Raw genomic sequence first — 19,032 nt, 5'->3', positions numbered from 1 at the left:
CAAAATTACACTAGTTCTGTTCAAAATTAAATTTGGTGGAAATTCATGTAGACTTTCCATAAATTTTTACTTTCATAAAAAGTATGCTTGGTAAGGTTTCTTTTTAAGCATCAAAATTGGAGGCCTCTAATATAGAAATAAAAGGATGTCTTTGATCCCTTCAAAGACTAAAATCTTCTTATGATATTAAGTGTAACCTCCAGGAATAAGGTGAAACTGCTTTATTCCTATTTTACCTGAAATATTGGATTTGCTTCTGTATGTCACAGGTTAGGAAGCACATTGATTAGTTAGAGACTATAAAGGATGGCAGCTAGAAAAAAGAGGAATTCTGAAACTACCCCCCAAGAAGAAACCAGCACTGATTAGCACAGAGATCAGAAAATTCAGGGAGGACCTGACAGCATTCTTAAGTCCTTGGAAGGTCTGTCATTTAGAAGATGGATTTGATTCATGTTTCTGCTTAACCTCAGGGGGTAGAGCTAAGTGATTTGAGCCATCCAAAAGTGAAATGGACTGACTGAAAAAGTGGTTGTGTCATCCCCATACACACCACACTCCGGTGCCTGTCTCTCACCTCCAGGATCAGCCACATGATACTCTGTTTTGTGTTCAGAACCTTTCATAACCTCATCCTAAGGCCCCTACCTTTCCAGTCTTAAACTTTCCATTCTTCCATGTCCTCTTTGGTCTGGTAGCTGCTCCACAAACAAGACACTGCATCTTTGGAGTCCAGACATGGAATGCTCTCCCTCCTCAGCTCCACCGCCTAGCTTTCTTGGCTTCCATCTCATGCCCAGCCAAAATCCCATCTTGTCTGAAAAGTCCTCTCTGATGTCCCTTAATGCTAGTGCTTTCCCTCTGTTCATTATCTTCCATTTATCTTGTATATATCTTGCTTTTATGTGTTTGTTTTCACGTAGAATGAACTCCTTGAGGGCAGGCCTCTTTGTATCACCCAGTACTTGACACAATACCTGCTACACAGCAGGTACTTAATGAAAGCTCACTAACTGGCTGCTGAGTCAGTTTGCTTCATTACAAATATTCCCCCAGTGAAAATATTTTTACAGTCAAAGGTTCTGATAAAGGCCTCATTTCCAAAATATATAGAGAATTAACTCTAATTTATAAAAAATCAAGCCATTCTCCAATTGAAAAATGGTCAAAGGATATGAACAGACAATTCTCAGATGAAGAAATTGAAAATATTTCTAGTCATATGAAAAGATGCTCCAAGTCATTATTAATCAGAGAAATGCAAATTAAGACAACTCTAAGATACCACTACACACCTGTCAGATTGGCTAAGATGACAGGAAAAAATAATGATGATTGTTGGAGGGGATGCGGGAAAACTGGGACATTGATGCATTGTTGGTGGAGTTGTGAACGAATCCAACCATTTTGGAGAGTAGTTTGGAACTATGCTCAAAAAGTTATCAAACTGTGCATACCCTTTGATCCAGCAGTGTTACTACTGGGATTATATCCCAAAGAGATTATAAAGAAGGGAAAGGGACCTGTATGTGCACGAATGTTTGTGGCAGCCCTTTTTGTAGTGGCTAGAAACTGGAAACTGAATGGATGTCCATCAGTTGGAGAATGGCTGAATAAATTGTGGTATATGAATATTATCGAATATTACTGTTCTGTAAAGAAATGACCAACAGGATAATTTCAGAAAGGCCTGGAGAGACTTACACGAACTAATGCTGAGTGAAATGAGCAGGACCAGGAGATCATTATATACTTCAACAACAATACTATATGATGACCAGTTCTGATGGACCAGGCCATCCTCAGCAACGAGATCAACCAAATCATTTCTAACGGAGCAGTAATGAACTGAACTAGCTATGCCCAGAAAAAGAACTCTGGGAGATGACTAAAAACCATTACATTGAATTCCCAATTCCCTATATTTATGCCCACCTGCATTTTTGATTTCCTTCACAAGCTAATTGTACAATATTTCAGAGTCTGATTCTTTTTGTACAGCAAAATAACGTTTTGGTCATGTATACTTATTGTGTATCTAAGTTATATTTTAATATATTTAACATCTACTGGTCATCCTGCCATTTAGGGGGGTGGGGGGGGGTAAGAGGTGAAAAATTGGAACAAGAGGTTTGACAATTGTTAATGCTGTAAAGTTACCCATGTATATATATCCTGTAAATTAAAGGCTATTAAATAAAAAAAAAAAAAAAAAAAAAAGACCTAAAAAAAAAAAAAAAAAAAAAGAAATGACCAACAGGATAATTTCAGAAAGGCCTGGAGAGACTTACACGAACTAATGCTGAGTGAAATGAGCAGGACCAGGAGATCATTATATACTTCAACAACAATACTATATGATGACCAGTTCTGATGGACCAGGCCATCCTCAGCAACGAGATCAACCAAATCATTTCTAACGGAGCAGTAATGAACTGAACTAGCTATGCCCAGAAAAAGAACTCTGGGAGATGACTAAAAACCATTACATTGAATTCCCAATCCCTATATTTATGCCCACCTGCATTTTTGATTTCCTTCACAAGCTAATTGTACAATATTTCAGAGTCTGATTCTTTTTGTACAGCAAAATAACGTTTTGGTCATGTATAAAATAAATAAATAAATAAAAAATAAAATACTCCTTTGTGCTAAAAAAAAAAAAAATATATTCCCCCAGTGACTGTACGGTTGTTTGTCAAGTAGACTTGTAGTCAAGATCCTTCTTTGGGTAGGAGTTGAAATAGATGAACTCTGCACGTCTATGCTTTTGTTCTATGTGCTCCTGTTATCCCAGAGTGGTTTTGTTATAGCTTTTCTTTAGTTTTATTTGGTTTTGTATTTTTAGTCAGCCTTGTATTCCCTCCTTTAAAATGTCATGTAATCTAGCTTGTTCATTCTAGTAACAGGAAAGCTTATTTACTGTTAGAACCTAGAGGAAGATTAGATCCAGCTTTTTTTATGAGCTTTCTGGATCCTAGATGTAATTTTCAATGAAATTGGCCCCATTTGCCACTTTAACAAAAACAGCTAAATTCACATAAGCTTACTCCTAGCTAGGAACAGCAGTGAATGTACCATATTTCTAATCTTAAGTCCAAAATTTTTCTCTTGTTAGAAAAAAACACATCCCCTGTGAAAGAGCTTGGCAGCTACAAAGTAAAATGATGATTTTCCCAGTTGTTGTGTTGTTACTATGATGTAGTCAGCATTTATGTAAGCATGCTTCTGCAGACAGTGATATGGGCACTTTGCAATGTTTATATTTTCTAAAACTGGGCAAGTTCAGTAGACTTGGTTTACAAGTTTATTTTCCTTACTCTGGGAGGTATTTAATACACAGGTAATTATTTCAGTTTTGCATATTGATTTGTAAAGCAGAAAGTAAAACTGTGCGGGTTTTCTGATTCTTTAGAAACCTGATGTGAGGCTTTCTCGAGGCAGTATTGACCGAGAGGATGGAAGTCTTCAGGGTCCGGTAAGCAAATACAAGAAGAGTTTTTGACCTGTTTCTTAAATTTCTAGCTTAAAATGGATCAAAGTTTGCCACATAAAATTTTCAAAATTGTCAGGATTTTTAATGTGAGACCAAAAACTGAAATGCTGTGAAATGAAAATTCCTTCTGTTGCCAAAATAATTGAAAGTCCAGATTTTTCATACAAAATTCAAAAAAATGTAGCTAGCAATTTATTTATATGAGAGGCCTTTTAACAAACATTAAACTGATTTTTTTGGTGCCATAACAGAATATATGCATTGTAAATATGATTACTGATGTTGTATAAAAAGTTATATAGCATATACTCAGATTTCCTATTACTGTGAGATCATAAGAATCAGCATAAAAAATAAAACTTGTTCACATAGCATTTTTCCTTTTTTGCATTCCTCTAAGAAATACCTAAAATTCTTCTTATGAGAAAGAGTTTGAGATGATTTCAAATATGTTTCTCATCTGGTATAAATACTAACTGATTTTTTTATAGTAATGAATGAATGTTCATTTCCATGAACAGATGTGTAGTCAAATATACACAAATGTCTTTTCTAATAATAAGTTGAATTTTCTGTACTCTGGTCCATTAATTGCTTTAGTGATAGGTAGACTCCATTCAATTTACCCATAGACACATGCACAAATGATATTTATGTTTAAATTATATATGTATGTGAGTACATATGTGTATATATGTTTATAGACCACAATTTGAATTATTGTAACTAAGCAACTTTAGTCCAATCTGCAGCTTTTTAAAACTGAGCTATTTTAATTGTAGCATAGTAAACAAAAACAGATTACCCTGAAAGGACTGTTATTTACCACTGAGCACTTCATATTATTTCTCATATATTTATTCTGTGGCTTCACTTTCCCATAGCACCTCCCCCTCCCCATCTCTTAGTGTTTCTGAAGGCAATTTCTTACTTAATTTTGTTTCACTGAGTTTGAACCAATCAACAAGCATTAATTAAATGTTTACGTTGTGCTAAGTTCTGCGAACATAAAAGCAAAAACATAGTACCTGCCCTCAAGGATCTGCTATTGTAATGGAAAGTACAACTGTATACACACTCAAAAAATATTGTGAAGGTAGAAACACTGAGTCTGATCAGTAGATTGAATCCACAAGGTAAGTGTGAGTAAGGATTCAAGGATGACACCAAATGCAGGTGGCTGAGACAATGGTACTACCACTGCCACTGACAAGTTTAGGAAAAGGGATGGAGTGTTTCTCTTTTGGAACTCTCTTGGTTCTCCCACATGTGTGCCCACTTCTTCGTGTCCTTTGTTAAATCATCATGTGTATTCTGCTCACACATTGCATGTGTGCCGCAAGATACTTGAACTCTCCTCTCTTTTCCCTTTATATTAATGGTGTCAAATAAACGGAAGCAAGGAAACATAAAGATCCCTAAGGCAGCATATTGTCTTAGAATACCACTAATTAGCATTATCTTATGTAAGTTTTATTATATTTTTATTTCTTGTATTAAATCTTTTCCAGTTCATTTTAATCTGGCTCAGCCATACATAGCACAAGTGCTTTGCACATCTGGCTCTCTGCTCTGTACTGCCTTCCTTGGTAATCTCATCATCTCCCATAGGTTCAATTATTATCTCCAACACAAATGATTTTGCAAGCCTGTGTATCCAGTCATTGAACTTCATATTACTAATTGCTTATTAGACTCCTGAACTGAATGACCCATGCATCTCAGATTCAACATGTCCAAAAGAAAACTCATCTTTTCCCCAAAACCCAACCCTCTTTCTAATTTCCTTATTTTTGTCAAGGATACTATTCTTCTCAAATGTTAGTTCCTTTTTTTAGTATTTTTTCTCAATAGTATTTTATTTTTCCAAATACATGTAAAATAATTTTCAACATTTAATTTTGTAAAACTTTGTGTTCTGAATTTTTCTTTTTTCTTCCCTTACCTTTTCCCTTTCCTAAGACAGCAAGCATTCTGATATAGTCAAACTTTAATTCTTTAGCTTCCATTTCCCATCATACATAATGTTTGCCAAATATCCATATTTTTCCCATCCATATTCTTCTCTCTGCTGCCTCAGAGACCCACCTCATTTGAATTCTTATCACTTTTCATTAATTCGTCTGCTTGTTTTAACTCTCTCTACTGTCCAATTCAACCTCTCTATAGCTACTGAAGAGATACTCCTAAAATTCCATTGACTCCTAGAACTCTCAGGTTTCTACTACAGGTTGACTCTTCATAGAGAGTCTAGTTCCAGACCACCTTTCCTTATTTACTCTATATTACTTTTCTTCATGCACTCTGTAGTCCAGCAAAGCTGGGCTTCTTGCTACTTCTAACCCATAATTTTCCTTCTCTCATCTCCCTGCCCTTGCACAGGCTGTTCGCCATGTCTTATCTTCCCCCTCTTACAATCCCTGGTTTTTGTCAAAGCTGAGCTCTGGCTACATGAGGCTTTTTTTGATTCCCTAATACATAGATAGATAGATAGATAGACAGACAGACAGACAGACATTGATATCCCTTTGATTGAAAACAAGCATTTATTAAATGTCTTCTTATGTACCATATATTGTGCCATTATTTTCCAAATATTCTCTAATTTGAGCTTCATAACAAGAAAAATAAAGCAAATTGCTTTATATGATTTATCCAGCATCATGCAGCTAGTAAGAGTCTAAGACTGGATTTGGATTTCTAAGCCCAGCATTCTGTCCACTGCCACCTAAACTGTCTCTTCTATCCTTAGCATCTAACACTTCCCTGAGCATATAGCAGACACTTAATAAATTCTCTCTGACAGACTCTAATTTTTAAGACATGAAAAAACAGAGATTTTGGAATTAGAAGGGACCATCTAGTTCAGAAAAACAAAAATATGATAAAATATAGATAATGCTAATTTGTGATTTTCTAAGTCAACATGGGGCCCTCAGGAATTCATTTTTATGTCTGATTGGACTGCTTTAACCTAACCTCCTTACTTTGCAGAGCAAAATTTACTTATAACTCCAGTTCCATAGTCATACTTCCATCATAAATTTTCTTGGATAGAGTATTAAATGGACTCATCTTACACCAAATTCCATACTCCATAGCTTATTATGTTGCAACATCATAATTTTAGCTCCAAAATGTACTTGGTTTTGAAACAATATTGAAAAAATGAAACAGTCATAGAATTTAACATGAAATTCCATTTTTCTTCATCAACAAAAGCTCAGAAAAGCTCTGTCCATAATCCCAAATATAAACTATGATAAAGGATACAATTTCACAGTTAAACATGATTTTTTTAAATATTTTTAAAGCACAGACTTACTGAAAACTTCTTTGAAGGATAAATTTTGGGAAAAGAAAAAAAGTTCAATATAAATAGTTGAAACCTAAGAATTTTAACATTTAATGCAGGAGAACATTAAAGCATATTTATTTAAAACATTTTAATGCATATGTGATTGTGTATATGTGGCATTTGTGCTGTAGATAATATAATTTAGTTTGCCAAACACTTTTCCTAGATCAACCTGTTAAAATTACAGGAGATGAGCTTTTTTTGGTAGCACTTTTACTTCTTGGGAACAACAATATTGATTTTTGCTCTGAAGTTGTGAACTACTACATGCAACTCTCAGCAATGATAGGTTGTGGGCAGAGGAGTAGAAGGGGATGAAAATCCCTTGCTCTCCTACCTTGTTGTTCTCCTAGAGGAAGACTCAAAGAAAAAGGGAGGGAAAAAAGAAGAAACAATCCTAAAGAGAAGAAAGCTGTTCTCTCACATTACTTTTATAGCCCACAGAAGAGGCATCTTCTTCAGTAAGTTCTCTTGAGTTCTAGTCAGCCAATCACTAGACATTCTCCGTGGGCACACTCTTCCTCCTGGGGTGATTTCCCTGAGATGCTTCCCAACAAAATGTCCTGCACTGACCTCTTGACAGCCTCTAAGATTTGGTTTCAGAAAAATCTAAAAGCAGATAGTATCACAGAATAGTTGTATTGCTCCTGGATAAGGCATTTAATCTCTATAGGCCTGCTTTCAGCCTGTCATCAAATAAGGGAGTTGGACTCATTGACCTCTAAATTCCCTTTCACCTCTAAATCTTTTACCCCCTGAACAATTCCCCCCTTCCAAATTCTGGATTTTTTGGTATCTTTTAAATGGATGTATACTTTGAAAACAATGTATGCTGAAATGCTTTTGTTTTGTTTTGGGGGTTTTTTTTGGCAGACTGGTAACCAGCACATATATCAACCGGTGGGTAAGCCAGGTAAGATCAAATACATTTAAAATATTTTTTTTCATCTTGAGAAATGTAATTAGCCTTATCACACAAGGTTTCTAGGAAATGTGCAAGGAATTATCTAATAAATTGATTTAGAGGTTTTTAAAATGCCCTAGAACTGTTTTCATCTCTTTTCTATAGTTCCCTTATTTTAGTAGATTTTCTTCCTCAGTGGTACTGAAAATCTTTAAAAAATCTTTATCATGGAAAAATGTAAGTCAGTGTGTGCTGAAGGTTAAGTAAGAACAAACACTTCATTACAATATCTTCAAGATCAGTTTCAGTTGTTAGCGTTGACTTTTATTTGCCTATACTGCTACGAATTTGTGATCTCCCCACTGGTGTCTCTCACAATCATCCTTGCTTTCTCATCCTGTGGAATTTGCATGTACCTATAATCATAAATCATTCCATCCAACTAGATCCTGCAGCTCCACCAAAGAAACCACCTCGACCAGGAGCACCCAGCCATCTAGGAAGCCTGGCCAGCCTCAACAGCCCTGTGGATAGTTATAATGAGGGAGTGAAGGTAGGTTCTGTCAAACTCTTGTGGCATATAAAATGTACACTCCACAATGGAGCTTCTTGTTTATATCATATTTATGGTACAGTGATCAAATATTTACCGTCATCTGTGAGTAGAGCACATTATGGCAAGGTAAAAAGTTCAGCGGAGACCCAATCTTTTCTTAAGCTTACAGCAAAGGAAAGAGAGATGTCATAACAGATAGTTGTGATGCCCAATATTATAGGATAAGTGTAATAAAGATTTCCAAAAATAAAGTACCACCTCAGATCTGAACAGGAAGTTTGTTACTTCTAGTGGGAAGTAGGAAATAGATCAAGTAAAACTTCAAGTAGAAGTAGTATTTTAATTGGTCTTTCTAAAGATGGATAGAAACTCCATAGGCAAAGAACAGGAGTGGAATGAGGGAGGATATCCTAAGCTTAGGAAATGGCATGAGCCAAAGTTTAGAGAGGTTTTGTTTTGTTTCTTTTTAATGCTGGATGTTTGGGGAGAGGAGCAGAAAATAATTCAGATTGGTTAGAACATGGGGAATTAATATGATAATAGGCTAAAAAGATGAAGTCATAGCATATCATAAAGGGCCTTAATGCCAGTCATGGGCATAAAAAAGTCAGTGTAGTAGCTAGAATATTCGTCCCTTAAGTCAATTCTGAAAGAAGGAGAGAGAAGGAATGGTGGCAATTTTATGAGGAAATCTGCTCATTGAAAGTGACTCTGAAAATACTTTATTCAAGTATTTGTCCATTGAATGGTAAACATTTTAAACCTTATGTGTTTTATAGTTTAATGTGAATGATGTATTGTGATTTCTCTGAAAACATCTCTCCCCTTTCCAAGTGAGTCAGTTTGTTTATCCATTGAAATGCAGAGCTAACTTAGCTTCTTCTGGTCTTAAAGAGCAAATTAACATGCCTGAGACAAATGAAATATTCTCTGGGCTTACTGACTCTGTGGATCTCAATGTGACTTAAAGAAAAACTCTATAATTATTTTTTTATTTCAAGTCAGAGTTTTACTTACTAAAATAAACAACTGTGATCTAAACATGGTCACTCCCCAGGTATATTCAGTAAGCAAATAAAACAGATAGAATCCTTTATTTGGAAGAGACATACAGACAGACATTTTAAATTGTACATCAAAACTCCTAGGAATATTTATAACTTAAACAGTCATCTCATAAACACAGTCCTGTACTTTTGTAACTTCAACCAGAGTTTTAGAGTGCTATTTCTGTTATCTATGCAAGTATAATTTTTTTAAAATAAGAGTCAATTAAAAAGTGAAAGTAATGAAATATTTTGCTGGCCCTTTGATCCATTTCAGTGAACTCTTTTTGTTGCTGTTATTGAGCCATTTTAGTCATGTCCAACTCTCATAGACCTCATTTGTCTCTTGACAAAGATTCTAGAGTGATTTTGCCATTTCCAGCTCATCTTCCTCATCCAGGTGCAAATTGATGCAAACAGCATTAAGGATCTTATTCAGGGTCACAAAACTAATAAGTCAGATTTGAACTCGGGTTCTCCTGATTCAGCTCCTACTAATAGAGCTTGAGGCTCTATCAGTGTGCCACCTAGCTGCCTCTTCACTCATCTTTTACCTAAAAAGAAAAATTAACTTTAGAAAATAAATCCACAGCTAGAATTCTGTGGCTTCAAGTCACAAATACAAATATGATCCATGAAAAAGATTTTACTATCATCAATACCTGGTTATTTTGAATGTCCAAAGTTCCATCTGTTTAATTAAGGTTTTTTTCCCATTGGCATTGATTACAATTCCTGTATATTTCATCAATAATTGTGTTGACCTGAAAATTCTTCCTCTAGTCACCAACCAACTTAAGTAGACTACTTCTCAGAAGACAGATACACTAATCCATCAGGAGGCCAATACTCAAGGATTCTGCCCATGAAAAGATTTGCTTTTGTTCAATCAACATAACCTTTGAGAACCTAATGCCTCTTTTGTTCTATAATGAGATATCAGACAAGATCTTGATGCATAATTTTGTAAGTTAATAAAATAAAGCTTATTAGAAAATAAGGTGATTGTCTAAAACATAAGGGGTATCCATTTTTGTGCAATGAATCATTTTCACAAATATTAAAGCATCATCTGTTTCATAGATCCCATGTTATATTAGGCCAGCTACAGATTCTGTCCTGAAAAAGAAAATGACATTTATAAATAGCTACTCAACTCAGAAATTCTGAAATGATTCATTCACTCAATAGCATTTAGTCCCAAAGCTCTCTGATTTCTTCTTAGAAAATTTTATTCTTTGATTTTGAAATTATTTTTGTCTCACAATCTCAGCACAAATAAAGATAGCCATGTGTGCTCAGCATAGTGGTTCAGAGTAAAATGCTACCAGGGATTTTCCAAGTTGCTGATATAAGATCCAATTGTAGATGTTATAGCCTACAACTTTACTTTACAAAATTTCCCTGTAACTAGTGAAGGAGGACTTCATGTTAGGAATATTTCCAGATTTCATGCAAACATACATCTTTCCCGAAGCAGTTATCTGAAGACCCTCTTGCTATTCGTGGGTCACCATAGCAATAATACTGCCACTTAGTGGCCAACATCTGTTTGTGTCACTTACTGAATAGTCCCAAAAAGAATTAAAGCTTCAAGTTTCATGCAAACAAACACTACCTTTCAGTCTCTCTGAACACATATACATTCTTGTATATTTAACTAAAACTTTTTCCTAGTAGTTATTTTTCCATAAAGACCTTCATCAGGAAGTTGTACAAATTACATTTGATGTTAACACAACTTGTATTTGAACAAATTTTACTACCAGCTAAAAACAGAAAGACCATTCTGTGGTCCATAGTGCACAGTCTATGATAGCTAGATGGGAGCAACAATTATAAGTCAAACTGGTAGAAATTTGTGCCTTCTTTGCATGAATGAAATTTGAATCTCTTTAATCCAGGGATCTCTGAAATTCATGCACCAGAAAATTCACTTTATAAAGTAACCCAGGGAAAGGGGAAAAGGGAAAATTTTCCACATTAATTTACTCATGTCTGTCAAGTTCTGCTATTTTACTAAGTAAATAATAAATGAAAAAATAAATTCTATTGAGAAATATTGACTACTTCATTTTTTTTTTTAATAGCTATAGATCCCAGTACTGAAATCACTCTAGAAGTTCCCATTCTGTTTAAATATCCTCAACCAGGGACCTGATTCTGGAAAGATAGTTGGTTGCATTTATGAAACCAGGAACCTTTTCTTGTCAGTCCTTCTGTTGTCATCAGTATTTGGTGTCCAGATTGCTAATGCTGACCAAAGGAATAAATGATTGAGTGAATAAACATGGCTTTAAAGGGGTTTTGTAAGCTCATACAGAAGTTAAAGAGTTTCTCCTGATGTTTTAGGCATTAGGTTGATTTCCTAAGTGTCAACTTGCACACTACTTCCCATTTTGAAAAGATGCCTAACTCTGTTGACCTTTTCTTTTTGCCAGATTGATATGTTGTTCTCCAGCTTTGCATGTTTTTTTTCCCTATTTATTTTGTACCAAGTGAGCATGGATGCATGGCAAACCTCTTTGACTTAATCTGCTGATGTATTAGAACAAATTTCACAGACACCATGCTTCCATAACCAACAGAACAGCCTCTAATATGCCCAAGGATTCATGAAATGCATTTGTGTTGCGGGCTTTTTGAACTAGCTCCTTTTTTGTCCTGCACATGTTTTGTTGTGGGGTTGTTTTCTGCTACATTTATTAATATTGTTTTTCTTTTTTCCCCTTCGTCTATAAACTCCTTTAACTTTTCCTCACCTTCCGTTCAACAATAGCCATGGAGGGTAAGCACATTATGTATCTGTATGTCTGCTGTTGTTCTCTTCTGTCTTATCATTTTCTCTTTGCATGCAATTCTGTAACTCATTATGAAAGAAACAGGTGTTACATATCCTTTCCTTCATCATGGAAACATGTTTTAAATTCACAACCTTTCACTTATACAAACCAAAACCAATGCTTGTATTTTCCCAGAAATGAAATGGACATTTTTGCAATAAGTGAACTCCTTTTGTCCTTTTATATTTTATAGCAACACTGCCTAACAGCCATGAGCAGAATTAATGTCCTGTTGGCATAACTCATCCCAAAAAATCAAAGTCATTCACTTACAGGGTTTCAATTGGAAGCAGTTTCAAAATTAGATTAATATTTAGTTCTTGGATGGTAGCATTTCATAGCATTGTCTTCTTTACGGTTGATTAAAAACCTTATCAATTGGAATTAATTGTTTCTGGAGACTCAAAATTCATTTTGCCAACTTTGCAGTGTTCATATGTGGGATCATCGTATTTACAAATTTCAAGATTGAAGCAACTTTGCATAATGTCATCATGGAGAAAGTACTAGATCAGAAGTCAGCTGGTTTTGAATCCCAGCTCCACTGTTATATGACATTGGAAAAGTTCTTTACTTCTCAGGGCCCCCCATTCCTTAACCATAAAGTGATAGGGCCAGACGAGATGACCTTTAAAGTCTCCATTTACTCCATGTTTGTCTAGTCCACTCCTTCCCCCATTTTACAAATTAGCAAACTGAGCCCCAGAATAGGGAAGTGTTCCCCAAAGTCACACACTAGAAAAATAGCAAAGTTGGGGTTCACTCCAAAATCTATATTCTTTTCCATTAATCATTTCTAGCATTTTTTTGTGTTTCTCAAAAATTGTGATAATTTCAAAACTGTTTAAAGACAGAACACTAAACTTGAAGTCAAGACACCTGAGTTCAGATCCTGACTATATTTGACTTTGAACATATCAATTCATTCTTCAGGCTTGTTTCCTTATCTATAAAATTAGGAGATTAAACCAAATGATTTCTGCTTCCAGCACTAATATTTTGCTATTCTGTGAAATAAATAATCAAGAAAACTTCTGCATATCATCTTTTAATTTGTAAAGGGAGTTCATGTAATTAATTAACCATTCTTAATCTGACCTCTTCAATCCTCTCTTTCTACTTCCACCTTTCCACCAAATCAATTCTTTGCATTGATCTGCCCCATACATTTAGGGGCTCATTTGTGGGACTCCCACTTAAGCAGAGATCCACTGAAAAAGAGCCTAGTGAGTAGAAAGTCTGGCCTGTCTTCTTCAGCCAATAAATAGAATCTATCTGTCATCTGGTGTCTTTTAACAAAGGAGCAAAGTGTGCCAATGATTTTCAAATGGATCGTTTTGTTGGATATACTAGATCATTTTTCTGAATGCCCTTGAATTTTTATAGCTTATGTGATTATTGTTTCTTTTGTTAACTGAGCTCAAAGTCAGAAAATAGGAACTCCATTGTATTTGATTTACATCAACAGCTTTTGGTGTCATCTTCAAACCAAATATCCAGTTCACTTAAGAAAACTTGCTCGTGTTCTTACCTGCTTTGAGCTCTGTTGAAAGTCTATCTTAATTTAGTAAAACAGATATGACCTTAAAAAAAAAAAAAAACCAGCCCCCCCCCCCCCCCCCCCCCCCTCTGCTGGAGGAACAAGAAATAACCACCTTCCCTTCTCAGCTGCAGCCCCAGGAAATCAGCCCCCCTCCTACTGCCAATCTGGACCGCTCCAATGACAAGGTCTATGAGAATGTAACTGGCCTGGTGAAAGCTGTCATAGAAATGTCCAGCAAGATCCAGCCTGCACCGCCAGAGGAATATGTCCCTATGGTAAAGGTAAAAAAAAAAAAAAAAAACCCGGTTTATATTTCTACACATCTTTTCAACATTGTTTGTCATGATATTCTTTCCACATGTCTACAAGACTTCATCTATTAGATAGGTGTTTTCTTCCCTAGCATAATCAAAAATGTATTAAAAAAAAAAAACATTACCCCAGTTTGAAAAGTTGGTTTATTTGGGTCTCTAACTCTTATTTCACAATGCCTTGTGTTTTTAACCTTCAGTCACTTTGTCAAATGTGAATAACAATAATTTTCCCTGAAGTCACAAAAAAGAATGAAAATTAAAATGTCACAGGAAAAAAAAAGTGACATAAGCAAAACAGGATATCATTATCTTATTAAAGTTAAAACGCAATTTTTTAAATATTTAAGATTATAAGTTAGAAAACATAATTATGTATAGAATAATTTCTTTATTTGGACACTCCTGACTTTATTTTTTAAATGAAATAAAGTATGAAAATTCTTTAAGCCCTTTGGACTAGTGGTGTTTTGAGTTTTTAGGAGATGCTAGCACTAATGAAGATGAATAGAAAGCATTATCTACTTGAATTAGAAGCACAAGATGGAGACTCAGAAGACGTGTTTGGGTTCCAACACAGAACATTTCAAAAATGAGTGAAGGAACTAGGGTTAATGGACTCAAATTCTCTGTGTTTCAGTTTCCTTACCTATAAAACAAAGACAGTGATTTTTTTCTAGCATGTACCTCTTATTACTTACAGGGTAGGGGTCAGGAGGAGGAAGTTCCTCAAATGGAATGAAATTGCACTTGGCTAAAAACCAGATGATTGTGTTGTTGTTATGTTCCTGTTGATTACTCCTATTTCAGTGCTTGCTCTTGATTGTTGTCTATTAGGAAGTTGGCTTGGCCCTAAGAACATTGCTAGCAACAGTGGACGAGACCATTCCCCTGCTTCCAGCAAGCACTCACAGAGAGGTAAGGCAAAATCTTGGATAGGGGCCTTCTCCTAGGGCCTTAGCTAATGGTGCTGGTCCCCTCTTCTCAAGAGCCTGGCCTCCTGTTACATGCTGAATCCCAGATTCACTTCCCTCCATGAGAGGGGTCTTGCAGAGAGCAGAAAGGCACAGTGGCTAGAGTTCTGGCTTTGGGGTGAGGAGCACCTGAATTTGGATCTTACCCTGGTACTTCCTAGCTTTGTGACCCTCTGCACCTCATCCTCCTCATCTCTAAAATGGAACGGTCTTAGCTGTAGACTGGCTGTTGTGAAAGTCAAAGAAATTATATAGTTCAAGCACTTCATGAACCTCTAGAGCTAGATGTGCTAAGAATATTCCAGTGCACAGTATTTTCTCCCAGTTTCCTATTTTGCACCCTTTCCATATGTGTCTGACCTGGCTGGGGTTGGACTATCTCTACATAGCAAACAAGGCACATTCCCATGCCTTGAGTCTCAACTCAAGAGTTTAGATCTCTAGGAGCAACAACAATCAGTGGAGGCAGAGAAAGAAGGTGATTCCCTAACTCTTGAGTAACAAAATGCCTTGAGAATCTTGGAAATGTGGATACTCTCTTACCTGAGTTCCTAGGAAGGTTGAGGCCTTGCATGTTCTAGTCCCTGATAAAGTCTGTTGAACTAAATTCATCCCAGAATTAGAAGAGACCTCTGGACATCTTGTTAGAGAGAAACTAATTTTTTTTTAACTACATCACTTCCCTTCCCATCACTCTTCATCATCTCAGTCCAAACAAGTATAAGAGATATTGGTAAATAGTGCTTGTGTGTTTCTGCACAACTCCAGATAGCCTCATAATTGAAAAAACTGAGACTTCAGACTTTTAGTGACTCAGCTAGGGACTCTCCTCAGTTCAGATCCATTGATCTTTTCTACTACACTGACCTGTCTCCTTGGGGTACAGTTATCCTTGTAGGGCAGTTCAGCTTCCCTTGCCTTTCCTACTGCTGTTTATTCCAGAGTCCTCTTAAGCTGTCATTGGGCACAAAAGATACTCAGAAATTGATTTGAAATCCTAGTGTGTACGTATTAGAGAGAAGGTAAGAATTGTTGTTTTTAGCTCAGTGCCTTGGGAATCATTGTTAATGTTACTTCTAAAGAAAACTTGAGCAGTGATTAATATGGAGCAGGCAGGAATGGGATCCTTACACTGAGCCATAGACACAAGATCCTTTTTCAGTTTTCACCCAGGTTGGTTCTTTGCCCAAGAGGAAGCCAGGCAAGTCTCTGTGCTCTCCCACATAAAGTATACTTATCTTCTGAGAAAAAGACAGGCTTTTTGCATTTTCTTTTTTATTCTTTATCCCTACTCATTTTGAAAGGGCCTATTACAAGAGCTGTTTTTCTGGTGCTATAAAGTTCACAAGCCTCTACTGATGTGCTTCATGATTAGCAACAAATAACTATTACTCAGCCAGACATAATAGCTATTAGTCAGAGGTTCTTGCTTATGGTGTTATAATGAGGATATTTAGTACAAAATCCCCCCACCCATGCCCATCCTCTATAAAAATATGTTCTCCCAAAAGTACATAGAGCGTTCATGGAGAAACGGGCTCAAGCTGAACAATCACATCAGATAATAAGGATCCACAGCTCCCAAAAATTGTTTTTCTGTGGTCCTTAAGATGTTCCCCTTAGATTAGGTATGGTGTAACTTTTTTGCTAGCCTCCTTATCCCTTTAATGTGCTGTTCTCCCGTCTCTCCTTGCCTCTTGACCCACTGTCCTGGGAACATTATTAGAATGCTAATAGAAAAGTCCAAATTCTCTAAACTTCCAAAGTTCTCAAGGTCTTTTTCTGGCTAGAATGAGAAGGCAAAAGGGAGATGGAAAGGAGACCAAGGCCAGCCCATTCCCTTTACCCACCCAAGTAATTCCTTCTCACACGGAAATCAAGGGATTTCCATGATGGTAGGAGATGATGCCTGCTTTTAGTCTACTTTATGAATACTTGAGGAAAAGGTTTTTATTACATTAACACTCTGGTAGACATCTTGGGAGGAAAGAGCTAGGTACTGTTTGAAATAGGCAATAAAGAAAAATCATAGGGCTTTCATGACTAGGAAGGGAAGGCCCTATGAAGCACTTTTTGCATTATCTAAATGGATCTACTAAAGTAGACATTATGGATAAGAAAGCACAGCTTTTCTATGAGTTCCCCAAGCTTCTGTCCATTTTAGCCAGCATACGAAGAAAAATCGTTAAATGATTTGCCATCCACAGCATTCTGACCTGATTCTCTTGTTCTCCCAGATTGAGATGGCCCAAAAGCTATTGAATTCGGACTTGGGTGAGCTGATCAACAAGATGAAACTGGCACAACAATACGTCATGACCAGCCTCCAGCAGGAATACAAAAAGCAAATGCTAACTGCTGCTCATGCACTGGCTGTAGATGCCAAAAACTTACTAGATGTCATTGATCAAGCAAGACTGAAAATGCTAGGGCAGGCCAGGCCACACTGAGCTTGTCAAGGGAAGTTATTTAAGAGTCTCACTCTTTTCAAGATGTCATTCAGCCTTCCACCAGCAGTGAAGATGAATCCTGTGTTCCTTGGGTTGCCACCAAATCCTGCTCCAGCTGGTAGAAAACTGTTGCTCATTTCAAGTTTAACCACAGATTTTTGTTGTTTTTAGTTTTGGGGGTTTTTTAATCATGATGTTCAAACGGTCTGGGATCCAAAAATGCAACATTTTGAGATTGAAGTTTGTACACAAGAAGCTTGTAAGACTCATGAAGAACAGTTTCATTTTTCATACCATTCTAGAGGATGCGTGTGCCCAATGAGGTCAAGGGATTAAAATTTTACAGCTTGAACTGTACGAGCTGCAGAATGAGAGGGGGAAAAAAAGTATTGTCAAGTGGAGAATTCTGGGAAACCTAAAGGGCTGAGAATTCTTTTGCCTACAGTACAGATATTACCCAGACTGGAATTTTTTAAAATTGAAATACTTTAAGTTGCAATATGCTAATCCCAATTTACACAGAAAGAAAATCAAAGCTATATTTTGAAGACTTCAGTCATTTCAGAAAAAACTAAAGTTCTTTCCATCTTTCCTGCCTTTTCCTTTCATGTGGATGTGTGAAGCATTTGGTTGGAAAGTAGCTATAGAACACAACTGAAAAAACTCTTCTCTTTTTTCACCAGAATAATGTGCCAGTTTTTTGTAGCAATGTTATTTTCCATGAAAGCAGAAATGCTGCTTTGTACCAGAGCACACTAAAAGTGCATTTGGAAAAGAGGTTCTGTAACCATCCCTGTTCCCCATTTTTATATAATTTATAAAGAAAGATTAAAGCCATGTTGAATATTTTAAAAGCCGCTGTAGTTAACTAACCCATCCTTGTGTGTCCTCCTTCTGGGGAAAGCACTCCCACAGAGTGGTCATATTTTCTTTTGTTTTCAAGTTATGCCATCCTTTCTGTTAAATAATAATGAAAAAAATACACTCCCTTTAGTTTGTTGGGGGAAATAAATTATTCTCAGGAAGAATATAATGAACTGTACAGTTACTTTGACCTATTAAAAAGGTGTTACCAGTGAAGTCCATGGTGTAATTTCTTTTCTTTTGGTTCTGCTCCTCAATGCAGACACATCTTTTTCCTTTTTAAGAAGGCTTCTGTTTCATTTTCTCCTTTGGGCTTTCTTAAGGATCTTGCCTCTAAAGAGAAGGATTTAATCAGGCAATCTTGGAATATAAAACTGCTTCAGATCTTTTTGTTTAATATATTGTTCAAAATTTCAAAAAAAAAAATGAAAAGTAGTTCTCTAGTCAATATTGAGAAAATTTGGTTAAAAATATTAAAGCTCTAGCCACACAAGATTTTTTCATGGGAATCTAGGTGTCTTTTGTTTGTTTTTTTGTGGGGGCAGGAGCGAATATTATTAAGATTAAAGTTAGGAGATCTGGATGGAACGGAGTCAGGTCAGACAAAATAGTCTGGCAAGTTGAAGAAAGCCTTAAATTTAGAATAAAACTACTAGGTTCAAGTTCTTGTTCTATTTACTAGACAAA

At 36.1% G+C, this 19,032-nt stretch overlaps 1 protein-coding gene across 19 annotated transcripts in view; it reads left to right on the top strand.

Moving 5' to 3' along the window:
* PTK2 (protein tyrosine kinase 2) overlaps nt 1–18,561 on the top strand; it is a 368,410-nt gene extending 349,849 nt beyond the window's left edge. For 16 of the 19 annotated variants that reach the window (XM_031947265.1, XM_031947245.1, XM_012541848.3 and 13 more), the window contains 7 exons: nt 3,416–3,478; nt 7,728–7,767; nt 8,205–8,311; nt 12,140–12,148; nt 13,872–14,027; nt 14,895–14,975; nt 17,269–18,561. In XM_031947265.1, the coding sequence (XP_031803125.1) occupies nt 3,416–3,478; nt 7,728–7,767; nt 8,205–8,311; nt 12,140–12,148; nt 13,872–14,027; nt 14,895–14,975; nt 17,269–17,481 (669 nt within the window). In that variant the 3' untranslated portion in view covers nt 17,482–18,561. The remainder of the gene's footprint in view (nt 1–3,415; nt 3,479–7,727; nt 7,768–8,204; nt 8,312–12,139; nt 12,149–13,871; nt 14,028–14,894; nt 14,976–17,268) is intronic. The other 3 variants (XM_031947249.1, XM_031947246.1, XM_031947250.1) reach the window with 1 other exon arrangement.
* Nucleotides 18,562–19,032: the final 471 nt, after the last annotated feature.

This window comes from Sarcophilus harrisii, chromosome 1 (assembly GCF_902635505.1).
Source record: "Sarcophilus harrisii chromosome 1, mSarHar1.11, whole genome shotgun sequence".
NCBI classification, from domain to species: domain Eukaryota; kingdom Metazoa; phylum Chordata; class Mammalia; order Dasyuromorphia; family Dasyuridae; genus Sarcophilus; species Sarcophilus harrisii.
This window is presented reverse-complemented; position numbering and strand designations above follow the sequence as displayed.